We start from the raw sequence: 14,409 nt of genomic DNA, 5'->3' as shown, positions 1-14,409 counted from the left end.
TCCTAACAGAAGGAGCACTTAAGATTAAAAGTTATCCTATGGGGGAAAAAAGACAACCTCTTATGTGGTATAATTTTAAGAATACTGTATTATATCTGATCCAAAATATAAAACAGTTTGACTTATACATTAAACATTTCAGTGGCAGAAATTTAGCAAGAATACTCACTCTCAGGGCACTCATAGTTAGAATCATATTTTAAATTAATCTCTTACAAGTTATTGATATCCTTTATGAATTCACTGTCTTATACAATTTTCTTTCATTGTTTCTTAATTACTATTTACAAAGCTCATGGTTAGATAACCAGGAGATTATAAAGATATATAAGATGTGGTCCCTGTCATCCAGGAACTGTTATATTCATTAGGAAAATCTACCAACAACTGTATACAGAGAAAAAAATTAAACACAAGCAGATGAATTTTGACTTGGGTTAGAAGGGGTGAATGAGTACACAGAGAAATGATTGAACTCAAGATATTATAATAAAAAGTGTGAGTAGCTTATTGGATAGTAGACAGACTGACAAATTAAACTATAAAAGGGAGACATCAGTAAGGAATATTTTCAAACATAGTTTTAGCAGAACTTTCTCTTTCAGGATGTGTGAGTGACCTGACTGGGATGGCAGGAACATTTGGAGCGGTCCAAGAGTTATCATGCCTCCATAGACACACATATCCCTGGGAAGGTAAGAGAGAAAAGAGAGAAAAGAAACTGCTGTGTGGGGCACAGAGGGAGCTGAAAACAGAACGGAAAACAGGACACCACACTCAGAAAGAAAGCCACACAGCGGGAGGAAAGCAGATGTGCTAGACGCTGGGAAAGGAAAGACGCTGGCAAAGGGCACATACAGAGGGATGGGAAAGATACTAAGGCTATGAGCGTTCGTAGGAGATGAAACAGACGCAGAAAGGAATAACTAAAAGCAGTAGCAGATTTTAAAGGAAAACTGCTCTTTCCACCTCAAAAAGGATATATTTAATACTTCATGGTAGCAATATCATGTTTATAATATAAACATATTTATAGAGAAATTTCAATGGGAGCATTTCTATTGAGAAAACAGATGTTAAAAATCTTAGAATATAACTTATTCTCATATTCAGGTAAAGAAGCACTGTCATTTCAGGGTTAGTGTTATTACAATGCTGAGTGAAATTCATTCTTTTGCAAACAATGACAAAAAGAACAATAGGTAACGTGTTTTTCACAGACTGGGGATTGATTTAAATGTTTGATATAGATTTTCCTCTTACAAGCCTCAATTTTTAATGGCTGCTTCTTTACAAATCCCATTTTGCACTTGAGGAAACTGAGTCATAAGAAGTTAAGGAACTGCCCTAAGGCAGCACAGTAAGTCTTGAAGGCAGGGTTGCAACCATTTGGAAATTATTGCAAATTACTCCAACCAGTAATTTGATGCCAGAGTCCTTAGTTCATGACTATGCTAATGGTGTTGATGGTAGACATCTCTGCTCTGAGGGAAAGATCACACATATATATCCACGCTTCAATATTCATACGTGTTTATCCTAGGAATGGCCATATTCCTTATTTAAAGATAATAAAAATCATTATTCCTCATGCCATAGTATTACTCACTGCTTTTGATTTTTTGGTTATTCACTTTGTAAGCTACACATGCTATAAAAATAATTTACCATCCGCAATAAATTATAATGCATATTATACTGGGGACGATGTTTATGCAGGATTTTTGCATCCTCCATGCTGTAACTGAAAAGCATTCCAGTACTTCATTTGCCTTTGGGGAAAAAAATAAGAACACTTTCTCAAATGAATGCTAGTCTGTTACAATATATTTTGGCAATTAAGTGCTATAAATCATACAGGTATATTTGAGATCCTTTGTTACATTAATTCTTTGGGTATTTTTCATTGATTCTGAAACCTAAAAATGGAGGAGCGAAAGGGTGTTTAGAATGGAAATGAATTAGCATTGAAGGAAAAGAATAATGATATATCTTAAAAGACCAATTAGTGTGAAATTATACTATATCTGGGAAGGTTACTAGAAGTCCAGGATAAACACATCTCTGAAAAGGTTTAAAATATTCACTTGGTACTTCTTTTAACACTTGGTAGTTTCCCCTTAGTTATGGTTTCACTTTCTACAGTTTCAGTTACCTGCAGTCAAGCTCAAAGTCAAAGTAATTCAAGACACTAAATGGAAAATTCAAGAGATAGACAATTCATAACTTGTACATTGTGAGCTGGTCTAAGTCGTGTGATGCAGTCTCCAGGCATCCTGCTTCATCTTGCCCTGGGTGTGAATTATCCCTGTGTCCAGCGTTTCCTGCCTGCTAGTCCACGGGCTTTTTGGTTATCAGATCAACTGTGGGGTAGCACAGTCTTGTGCTCAATACACCCTTATTTTACTTAATAATGGCCCCAAAGTACAAGCGTAGTGATGCTGGCGATTCAGAGATGCCAAAGAGAAGCCATCAAGTGCTTCCTTTAAGTGAATAGATGAAAGTTCTCGACTTAATAAGGAAAGAAAAAACGTCGTATGCTGAGGCTGCCAAGATTTGTGGTAAAAACGAAGCTTCTATGAAATGCTGTGAATTGGGGAAGAAGGGAAAAAACTGTACAAGTTCTGCTGTTGTATCTCAAACTGGAAAAGTTATGGCCATAGTGTATGATAAATGCTCAGTTAAGATGGAAAAGGTGTTAAATTTGTAAAAGAAGATGTTTTGAGAGATAGAGACATTCACCTAACTCTTAGTACAGTTTATTATAATTTTTTAAATTTTGTTGTTAGTTATGGTTGTTAATCTCTTACTGATCACAGCTATGGATGTATAAGAAAAAACAGTACATAGAGGTTTAGTACTATTCTTGGTCTCAGACATGCATTGGCAGTCCTGGAATGTAACCCTTGCAGCTTTAGGGGGATGACTGCAGACATATATTACACTTGAGACAATAACAGGTTATAAATAGTCTGAAAAAATGTACTGTATACTTTTGCAGCATTAACAAAATGGTGTAATTATTTCTTAACTTGCAGATATCTAAAAACTTTAAATTCTATTAAAATGCTCTAGAAAGTACTTTACTTCCATATCTGACAAATGTTGGCTGTCTTTTCCTCAAGCATCCTTAAATTGCGGGAAACCAAAGAGATTTTTTTTTTTAAAGATGGCTTTTGTGTTATTTAAAACAGTCTATTTCCCCCCGCATGTCAAAATATTTTACAAGAATTTCTAAGTTTTTGAAATAAACATACAGTGTTATAATCAACCTACCTTATAAAATATAGTATCAGTTTCATGTTCATGAATTTTTAAACTATATATTTTAACAATACCGCCTGGAACAGGACTTGGACTCCATTTCAGCCATACAAGGTCTGAAGTATAGTTGACTAAAGTCAAATTTTGAGGAGGTGCTAAAGGCACTGCAGGAAAACACATTACAAAACTTACATTCATAACATTTTTAGCAGAAAAACATCATCGCGACTCTAGCTTCTGGAAGACACTAGTTAAGAAAGATTTGTAAACTGATCATATTTTAATTGCAGAAATAAAGAGCATAAGTCGCGATGCTTTGTACTTGGAACTCAGAAGTTCCAAAGTAGCTTTCAACAGAACAATTTGTTCTGAAACTCAAATTTAAAATGTTCAGCAAAGCAGATGAATAGTTGTCAGCCTGTTACAAATAGACAATCAAATCTCCTTTCATTTTCCATGCTTTTCCTTAGAAAGAGACAGCAAGTGCTGCAACAGTAAAATCATTGGAAGAAACATGGATTCTGGCTTACCTGACTCATCTGTGTAAAAGAAAAGAACACTGGAAGGACCGAGTCCTTTTATAGTTCTTGCTGCAGCAAAAAAACTATATAATGTAAATGGTGAAAGCTCTTCCAGTATTACATAGTTATCAGAAGTAACAAAAGAATAATTCTCACTTGGTCCTTGTAAAGTTAAATCATAACTTATTATTGCACCATTTGGTTTTACTGGGGGATCCCATGATAAAAGAACTGAGGTAGAGGAAAGGTTTTTAAAAGTGTTGATTATTGGTGAAGTTTCTGGGACTATAAAAGAAAAAAAGAATATTAAATGAAACAAAAGTGAATTAGTATCAAAAAGAAGAGGCTTCATTAAAAATGGGACTTAATTTTATCAACAGGTAATTATTTTAAGAAACTATAAACCTTATTGCGTTTATTGAAAGGCTAATTACTTAAGAACAAACAGAATCTATGTAGTGATAAGAATAACATTTTCTAGCAGAAAGCAATATAAATAAGAGAACACCAACTATCTGCGTAATAGGCAATAAAAGGGTCCAGCCTACCATCTTCTTCAGTTCGGATGTGTAGTTGGGCAGTATATGTATCAGAGAATCCCTTTTCTGTTGATGGAGTGACTTTTAAGATATAGTCAGTATATTTTTCCAGATTATCAAAATACATGCTTCTCTCATATGTAACTAGAGGTGGTCTCACGTGGCGAGGAGTCTGCTGTGAGCTCAAAGAAACATAGTAGAACACTAGACCGTTTGGTTGAGACGGAGGGCCCCAGCTTACATTTATTGCAGTTGACGAAATGGACTCGTAAGTCAGGTTTCCAACAACTCCTTCAGGTACTATGATAGGTAATGTGCAAAATATAAAAATCATCAGTCACCCTAGGTAAAATTTAAGTAAATTCACAAACCAGAGGCTCATTGTTGAAAGGGCAACTACGTCACCAGCTTCCACAGTGTTTAGATCCACACGTGGTAACATCATCTACTACAAAATACCTTCTAAATAATTACATTAAAATCATGTTCAAATCATTCAAGGTAAACCTTGTCATCTCTAATATGTGTGAATTGTTTTATACAATACTCTCTTGGCTTTTCTTTCCCTACAAAACAGGTATTATGAGTCTGTGTAGATTTTGAGTATGTGATGGAAATTATATATATGAGACTATGAGTGTGTATATATACATGTATACTCAGATTTTTAATTTCTTTCTTCTGGAGATTATCCTTATTGTACATGTGAAGTCACCTAGGACCTCTCACCAGGAATAGTACACAGAGTTTATTATTTATGGTGCTATAATATTGACTGATAAATCATTATAGGTTGGTGAAAATCTTGGGAGAGATCTCCATTTAAAGAATGCCTGAAATGATGTTGACCGCATACTGCTCTAAACATTTTAGCTAAAACTCCCCCAAACTTATATATTCTGCATATTCTATCATAGCTACACTGCTCATCAGTGAGTAACCAATTTGAAAGATTATTCCGAATAATGGCGAAAGCATTCACTCTTCATACTTAAAGTGTCTGTCAATTTATAATCTTCAAATAATAAACATGAAATTTTACTCTCAGCAGCAATTTAGGTCAATATCGTTTCTCAATAAGAGACTAGCCTTTTAAAAATAAATGGACCATAGGAAAAACCACAAGAAGAAGTGGGTAGTGATCCATGCATCACTGTATTCTCAGACAGAAACCTAAAATACAAGAGCTTCAATCATTATAGTTTTCTGAATACTCCGCACAAACAGGATTCTGCAGAATCCACAGAAAAGGAAACTGTCAGAGTTAAAAAAAAAAAAAGGTATTTGAGGCATATTAGTCTTAAACACAATAAGAACAAAATGCTGCATAAAGTCCTTTGTGAGTTCAAAGACTGAAAAGAAAGCCAGTTCCTAGAGAGAGGAACAATGTCATTTCTAGAGCAAATGGATATGAAGTATTGGAAAATCTGTCCACACATGCAACAGTATTTTTCACGTCCAGAAGCAATGGCTGTGATATCTTTTGAAGCAATAAAGGTGACAGAATTTTTATAAATGGATGGTAGCAGTTTCCATGAATAGAAAAGGTTGTTACTGTTGTAATAGGTTTACAGCTATATTAATGCATTTTCAAATTTCTCTGACTAGTTAAATGTGCCTAAATAAAATATAGATTTTAGCACCAATACATACAAATAGAAAAAGATTCTGAAAAATTATAAAGTTTTAAATTTAATCCTATTAAAGATTAACAAATGCTTTTCATTTACATACTGTCTTGATCTGTGTATACGTGAACTATGCCACTGCTTTTATTCCCATTTCCAACTGAAGTACTTGCTGTTACCCAAACTGTATAGTAGCTGAATATTGCCAGTTTATCTATTATTGCAGATACAGTCATATTGTCAAAGTCATTGGTTACTTCATGGAGTGTAAAATTCTGAAAAATAAACACATTGTTTTTAATTGTTCAGAATATATATTTTTAGTATATATAAGCATTTCAAAGTATCATAGATTGGTTGCCTCATTGTTTTAATATGTTAATTTTTGAGGAAAATCAACATAGAATTTTTTATCACAATAATTAAACTGGAAATATATTTGTACTAAAAGAGGAATCAGTGGTAGCAGTTTTATTAAAATGATACACAGATTAGCAAAGAGTTAAAGCTCCAAGCTTAGCTGGCAGTGGGGAAGGTCCAGTAGTGAACTGAAAATGCTACAATGTGCTGATCAGTATAGTTCCCTTACAAAACATTCAAGTATTTTTCAAAATTTGGCTATATATTTTTAAACAAATTTGGGAATATTATAAAATTTTTTTTCCTTCCTATCAACAATGTAGGAATTATGAAAGTCTTCACCTCTATGAGTTCAAATGGTTATAATTTCTTTTTCTTTTCTTTTTCCTTCCCTTTTTCCTTTCTTTTTCTGTACTCATGTAGAGAAACAGGAAAGCAGTTGGATACACTCTCACATGAGCTAAGAAAAAATCTTAAATTCTCTTGCCTGACTTCTAGTTATATTTGTTCCAAGCCATTTTATGATAATTAAGGAATTGTAATCATTGCCCCCTTTACCAAATTTTAAATACAAAACATGGTCAAAATCAACTCTAAAATAAAGAAAAATAGGCTTTTTAAAAAGTCATGTGTGTAATTAAATATGAATTAAGTATGAATAATTTTATAATAATATAATTCTATACAGAGAAATCTGAATCATTCCAATCTGTACAAAGTCCTTAGAGTCCAAAGACCTGTATTCAGTTTGGAGAGAAGTTCTAGATAAATCATCTGATCACAAAACTTGTCATCCTCTAACTGTGAAATGGGAAGAACCTCTTCAAAAGCCTTCACAGAGGGCTTTTGAAGATTAGATTATATGAGGCAAATAAAACACCACCATCTCTGGCACATGATAAAAGAAACGTAATAAATAGTAAAAGGCTATTTCAAATTAATAACATAGGATGATCAATTCGACTAAAATTTATAGTTAGCATGGCTCCGTGATGTATCAACCAACTAAATTCCGCAAAGTCCTGTGGTTCTTTGACAGAAGTGAGACAGTGAGTGTCATAAAAGATCTACTTCCATTTTGTGGTGACTTATAAAGTAATAGACAAGATAAGACATTATTAATCTTACACAAAATATGATCTGGGAACTTTAATATCTTCCAACACATATACTTTACAGATGGTATAACTGGCTCATATAATCCATCTCTTAAAATATTAATGGAGCCTTTCTATTTTTTTTGCTATAAAATTTACTCTGATTATGTATGACCCTGATGACAATTAAGTAACGAATTACTCTGAATCACCAGAATTTATTTATGCTGAGTGTGAGTAAACATGCACAGACATGTAATACATTTAGAACCAGATCAGTTATCCAGATGATTATCCCATTCATCTATTTATTTTGAAGGGGGAGGGGCGGTGGGAAAGCCTTGTGGCTCAAATGATCTAATTAAGGCTTATTGTTTGAGAATATAAATACAGTTGGAAGGTATTTAGTAAAAACTTCTCAAACTTGATTAATCAAACCAGTACTTATTTATCACATTTTAATAAAAAAAAAACTAATAGAGTTTTGCCAAGAAAATGCACTGGTCATAGAAAACACTCTCTTCCAACAACACAAGAGAAGACTCTACACATGGACATCTCCAGATGGTCAACACTGAAATCAGGTTGATTATATTCTTTGCAGCCAAAGATGGAGAAGCTCTATACAGTCAACAAAAACAAGACCCGGAGCTGACTGTGGCTCAGATCATGAACTCCTTATTACCAAATTCAGATTGAAATTGAAGAAAGTAGGGAAAACCGCTAGACCATTCAGGTATGACCTAAGTCAAATCCCTTATGATTATACAGTGGAAGTGAGAAATAGATTTAAGGGTCTAGATCTGATGGAGTGCCTGATGAATTATGGATGGAGGTTCGTGACATTGTACAGGAGACAGGGATCAAGACCATCCTCATGGAAAAGAAATGCAAAAAAGCAAAATGGCTGTCTGAGGAGGACTTACAAATAAGTGAGAAAAGAAGAGAAGCAAAAAGCAAAGGAGAAAAGGAAATAAGCATCTGAATGCAGAGTTCCAAAGATAGCAAGAAGAGATAAGAAAGCCTTCTTCAGCGATCAGTGCAAAGAAATAGAGGAACAGAACAGAATGGGAAAGACTAAAGATCTCTTCAAGAAAATGAGAGATACCAAGGGAACATTTCATGCAAAGATGGGCTCGATAAAGGACAGAAATGGCACGGATCTAACAGAAGCAGAAGATATTAAGAAGAGGTGGCAAGAATACACAGAAGAACTGTACAGAAAAGATCTTTATGACCAAGATAATCACGATAGTGTGATCACTCACCTAGAGGCAGACATCCTGGAATGTGAGGTCAAGTGGGCCTTAGAAAGCATCACTACGAACAAAGCTAGTGGAGGTGATGGAATTCCAGTTGAGCTGTTTCAAATCCTGAAAGATGATGCTGTGAAAGTGCTGCACTCAATATGCCAGCAAATTTGGAAAACTCAGCAGTGGCCACCAGACTGGAAAGGGTCAGCTTTCATTCCAGTCCCAAAGAAAGACAATGCCAAAGAATGCTCAAACTACCGCACAATTGCACTCATCTCACATGCTAGTAAAGTAATGCTCAAAATTCTCCAAGCCAGGCTTTAGCAATACGTGAACCGTGAACTCCCTGATGTTCAAGCTGGTTTTAGAAAAGGCAGAGGAACCAGAGATCAAATTGCCAACATCCGCTGGATCTTCGAAAAAGCAAGAGAATTCCAGAAAAACATCTATTTCTGCTTGATTGACTATGCCAAAGCCTTTGACTGTGTGGATCACAACACACTGTGGGAAATTCTGAAAGAGATGGGGATACCAGAGCACCTGACCTGCCTCTTGAGAAACCTATATTCAGGTCAGGAAGCAACAGTTAGAACTGGACATGGAACAACAGACTGGTTCCAAATAGGAAAAGGAGTACATCAAGGCTGTATATTGTCACCCTGCTTATTTAACTTCTATGCAGAGTACATCATGTGAAACACTGGGCTGGAGGAAGGGCAAGCTGGAATCAAGATTGCTGGAAGAAATATCAATAACCTCAGATATGCAGACGACACCACCCTTATGGCAGAAAGTGAAGAGGAACTCAAAAGCCTCTTGATGAAAGTGAAAGAGGAGAGTGAAAAAGTTGGCTTAAAGCTCAGCATTCAGAAAACGAAAATCATGGCATCTGGTCCCATCACTTCATGGGAAATAGACAGGGAAACAGTGGAAACAGTGTCAGACTTTATTTTGGGGGGCTCCATAATCACTGCAGATGGTGACTGCAGCCATGAAATTAAAAGAAGCTTACTCCTTGGAAGAAAAGTTATGACCAAGCTAGATAGCATATTCAAAAGCAGAGACATTACTTTGCCAACAAAGGTCCGTCTAGTCAGGACTATGGTTTTTCCAGTGGTCATGTATGGATGTGAGAGTTGTGAGAAGAAGGCTGAGCGCCGAAGAATTGGTGCTTGTGAACTGTGGTACTGGAGAAAACTCTTGAGAGTCCCTTGGACTGCAAGGAGATCCAGTCAGTCCATCCTAAAGGAGATCAGCCCTGGGATTTCTCTGGAGGGAATGATGCTGAAGCTGAAACTCCAGTACTTTGGCCACCTCATGCCAAGAGTTGACTCACTGGAAAAGACTGATGCTGGGAGGGATTGGGAGTAGGAGAAGGGGATGACAGAGGATGAGATGGCTGGATGGCATCACTGACTCAACGGACATGAGTCTGAGTGAACTCCGGGAGTTGTTGATGGACAGGGAGGCCTGGCGTGCTGTGATTCACGAGGTCGCAAAGAGTCGGACACAACTGAGCACCTGAACTGAACTGAATAAAAGACACTGTGTCAGGCACACTGAGGGGACAAAAGTGGGTAATTGTTAAAATGGAGAAGAGTTAATATGAAACACAATGGACCACAATTGGAGGAGGTACAAGATGGATTGCCCAGTTGCAGCAAGGAGCTTAAACTCCACAAAGTCTGAAGAAGGACAGATCACTTCACAACCAACTCAAGTGTTCCAAATCATAACCAATTACTGAAAACAACATTGATCTGCTATAATTATTTTTATGTTCTGTGATTAAACATTTATTGAGCATTATGATACAGTAGCAGAGGATATCAGGGAATGGAAAGACAAGAGTCACACACAGTCCTTTTCTTCACATTATCTAGTATGGGGTAAGGGAGCTAGGACAAGTAGCAGACACCAGGAATAGAAAGTAGACTATGATGTGTCATGCATAAGGGATACTACAAAGTTCTGTGGGAAGAAGAGAAGGAAGAAAACAGCTATATATCTATCCTGCTACGTAATTTTCATTTTGATGATTTCTTCTACTCTACCATTCCAAAATAGAAAATTAAGTAGTGAAGATTTTTATGCTATATTTAACTAATTTTAGAAATAAATTAAAGCACAGATGAACTTCAAGGAATATTAGAAATGTTTTGACATCATTAGCCTGTGCCTTCTTGCAGCTGTCATACTTAAAAGCATTCTTAAGATAACTTAATAAAAGATTACATTTTCTAAGACAATGAGTCGTAAATGGGATCATATTATATACTCAGGTTTGAATAAGAAAGTTCATAAAATCACCTTGAAATTATAGTTAAACTTTTGCCCTTGATTACTTAAGATGTGGACAAAGAGAGCCAAAACAGAATCAGACACAAGCCGTGAAGTAAACTGTAGTAGAGACAAAATCTTTGCTAAAGGTTCAGAACTACTGAATTTTGAATACTGAATATTGGTTAAATGCATGAAAAAAAAATCTGCAATTTGAATGGCCTGATGACATAATAACAAATTATTAAATTTACAAACAAACTGGGAAAAAATGCACATTAAATTTCCATTTTCCTTCCCCAAATAGAGTAGAACAAAAAGAAGCAGCAAAAATTGTTTGATGTACAGAGTTAAACAAACAGATTGTCCTTTCTTATGCAGCCTCACTCTTACAAGGCCTGGAGCAGAATATTAAAATCCAACCAACCTCTGGACTGTCTTTTACTCATTGCTGGGTAAGGCCTAAGACAGCATGCAGAATTCTGTGCTGACCACTAGCCTAAACTGCATCAAAGCAAGTCATGCTTTAGAGAGGCTTCTGCTCACAAGAACTAACTCTAGTGGCTAAACTTGGGTTAGTAATCACAAATTGAATTAGGCAACTTAAAAATAATAAGACTCCTCTCTATTCTCCTTCTACTAAAAAGGATACAATGACTTAATAGTGGTCAGAGTAATAATCAACATTCAGTCAACAGTTCCTAGTAGTAAGGTACATATTCTGTAAATGGCCATTATTTCTTCTATATCAGTGTTTTCCAAATTATATTCCAACTCTCCGATTCCTGATTCAGTCACAACTGTCCAGAGTTTTATTCTTTTCAAATGCTAGAGTGAAATAGTTATTTTGGAGAAGTAAAGGAATCCGGCTGAAAAACTAAAAATATTTCTCTAAGTGAAAGGCACTTCAGCTATTGTAATAACTATTGTTGTTCGTATTTCAGAATGTATCCATCTGAAAATTATTCAGCCCTACAACCTTGAATATCACAAGTTTAATAAGTGCATTTTGGTACTTTCATTACCTCTGATACTAAGTGATAACGATGATGAGGATAACCCCCTCCTACTAACAATGGAAAAATTTTAGACTTGAAGAAAAATACACAAACACATCCAAGCATGCAAACTATTATATACAAACAAAAGGGGAATTCTTTTTAGCTGAAAAACAATTGAGGGTAAGTGAAACCATCAATTCTCTGGAGAAACAGCACTGAGAGCCCATTTCTATACAGAATGTTTAAAAGGTGGCAGCTTCATTGCTGGTAACACATTTGAAGCTGATCCAGAGACGTGTGTGTGTTTGAGTGCATGTCTGCATGCATAGACAGACAGATTAAAATATATTTATTTCTCCACATTTTTCTATGTCAATGGGAGTTTTATAAAAATGTCTATACATAATTCTCAATGTAAGATAAGAGACATTTTCTACTATGCCAAGTCTTTATCAACAGAGCTGAGAGATGTAAATAAAGAAATAGGAGAAAACTCGGGTCTTACCTGGATGAAAGTACCTGAAGTATTTCTGTAATAAACAGAATAATATTGTATAATCCCATTAGGTTTTGAAGGAGGTGTCCATAAAAGAAGTATTGATGAAGAACTGAGGTTTGAATAATGAACATCTTTGGGAGGATCACTTGGTGCTAAAAAACAAACAGTTGAACACAAAAGTGTACCTGTGTCTCCAAACAATGTCTGAACTGTTCTAAATGTTATCTATGTCTAAGTTATGACTGTTAAAAATTAAGAATATCTAATTAGAAGCCAGAAATGAAATCCGTAAAGCTCATTCGGCCATCCCCATTAACATTCTACCACAGGAATATCCAAGCAGAGGACAAATGGATTTCTTCTCCATAAAACACTATCCCAGTTCCAAATCAAGCCAATGCCTTGGATTTGAAAAGAACATATGACAAGTTTCCAATACAGAATGCATACTACGAAATTCTAGTTTAACTCAGCATTTTGAAACTGAATAATGGGGGACAAAGGCACAGAGCTGACTTCATGTATTTTATTTTGTTTCATGAAAAAAAAAAAAACAAACCCTAGGACCTCCCTGGTGGTCCAGTGGTTAAGAATTTGCCTGCCAATGCAGAGGACATGGGTTCAATCCCTGGTCCAGGAAGATTCCACGCATTGCAGGGTAACTAAGGCCATGCACCATGTCTGCGGAGCCTGACAGAACCCAAGCTCCACAGTGAGAACAGTGAGCAGCCCACATACCACAGCTAGAGAGTAGCCTCCACTCCCTGAAACTAGAGAAAGCCCGGGCACAGCAGTGAAGACCCCGCACAGCTGAAGATAAAGTAAACAATAAATTAATAAAAAAAAAAAAAAAGAAGCACACTAAGTGCTAAGCGTTGAGTTTTGTGCTGAGTGCATTTACAAATATAAATTCATTTACTCTTCAAAAGGACCCTAAGGTAGGTGATACACCGTATGCATACAAACGGGAAGTTGAGGCACAGAGAGATTAACTAACTTTCCCAACTTCACAGAGCTAGAGGGACCAGAAAGCAATTTTGCGTGTAACTTATGACAGATATTAGGCTTAATAAGACATCTCTATATTTAATGTGTGTTTTCTGAATAGAATATTCTTTTACTTGAGCTACATCCAGAAGAACTCACCTCCCTCAGGTGTTCGGAAGTTGATGATATTGCTTCTCTTTTCCCCATCACCAAATCTGGTACTAGCTGTTACATAAGCATGATATTCAACGTTGTGGTCCAAATCTGAAAACTCTAATGATGTTTCAGTTACATTAACAGTTTTTAATGATGATCTGTCCCTAAGAGGAAAAAAAATTGTCTGTACAACTGACCTTTAAACATTATATATATATTTTCAGTGCAAGTACATTAAAAATAAGCAACATTTATGCATATTTATTAATCCAGACTAATAGGATAAAGATACTACTTATCCTGAAATGCTGAAAAGAATGTTTCAGAATAATTCAATACATAAGCTTCCTTTGCTTTCAAGTATATTCAGTAGTTCAAAGAAGTATTAATAGGATGTTCATATTAGAATTTGCTTAGACTGATTCTAATAGATCTCTGGGAATTCTGTGTATTCAAAGTATTTATAGCATCCTTTTCATACCAGTGTTTTAGTTGTTGAAATAAATATTTGTTCTTTTGAAGTGTAGGCATAATTTTATTCATATAGTATATCTATCAAATCCATTTTATAAATATTGTATAACAATAACATTGATTTCAGACCCAATTCAAATAAACAAAAATATCTGAATAGCTATATCTAAAATAATGAGTATGGGTTATTCTTTAATTAGAAGCAAGATTTAAAATAATGAATGTAAAACATAATAAGAAAACAAAAAGTAGAGCTTATATATCTTACTCAGCTAAAATCTTAAATGTATCTCAAATATTACTTTGGAAAATAAAGTAAATATTGATTCACACTCTTCGAGTAAGTACCA

The 14,409-nt window shown here is 35.3% G+C and overlaps 1 protein-coding gene across 1 annotated transcript in view; it reads right to left on the bottom strand.

Annotated features, from left to right (window-relative positions):
- PTPRQ (protein tyrosine phosphatase receptor type Q) overlaps window positions 1-14,409 on the bottom strand; it is a 275,808-nt gene that overhangs the window by 161,313 nt on the left and 100,086 nt on the right. The window contains exons 21-26 of the mRNA XM_069584123.1: window positions 13,589-13,749; window positions 12,449-12,594; window positions 6,059-6,227; window positions 4,334-4,624; window positions 3,795-4,070; window positions 3,277-3,428 (exon numbers count right to left, since the gene is read on the bottom strand). Coding sequence (XP_069440224.1) covers window positions 3,277-3,428; window positions 3,795-4,070; window positions 4,334-4,624; window positions 6,059-6,227; window positions 12,449-12,594; window positions 13,589-13,749 — 1,195 coding nt within the window. The remainder of the gene's footprint in view (window positions 1-3,276; window positions 3,429-3,794; window positions 4,071-4,333; window positions 4,625-6,058; window positions 6,228-12,448; window positions 12,595-13,588; window positions 13,750-14,409) is intronic.

This window comes from Ovis canadensis, chromosome 3 (assembly GCF_042477335.2).
Source record: "Ovis canadensis isolate MfBH-ARS-UI-01 breed Bighorn chromosome 3, ARS-UI_OviCan_v2, whole genome shotgun sequence".
Taxonomy (NCBI): Eukaryota; Metazoa; Chordata; class Mammalia; order Artiodactyla; family Bovidae; genus Ovis; species Ovis canadensis.
The sequence above is the reverse complement of the archived record's forward strand: the minus strand, read 5'-3'. Positions and strand labels throughout refer to the sequence as shown.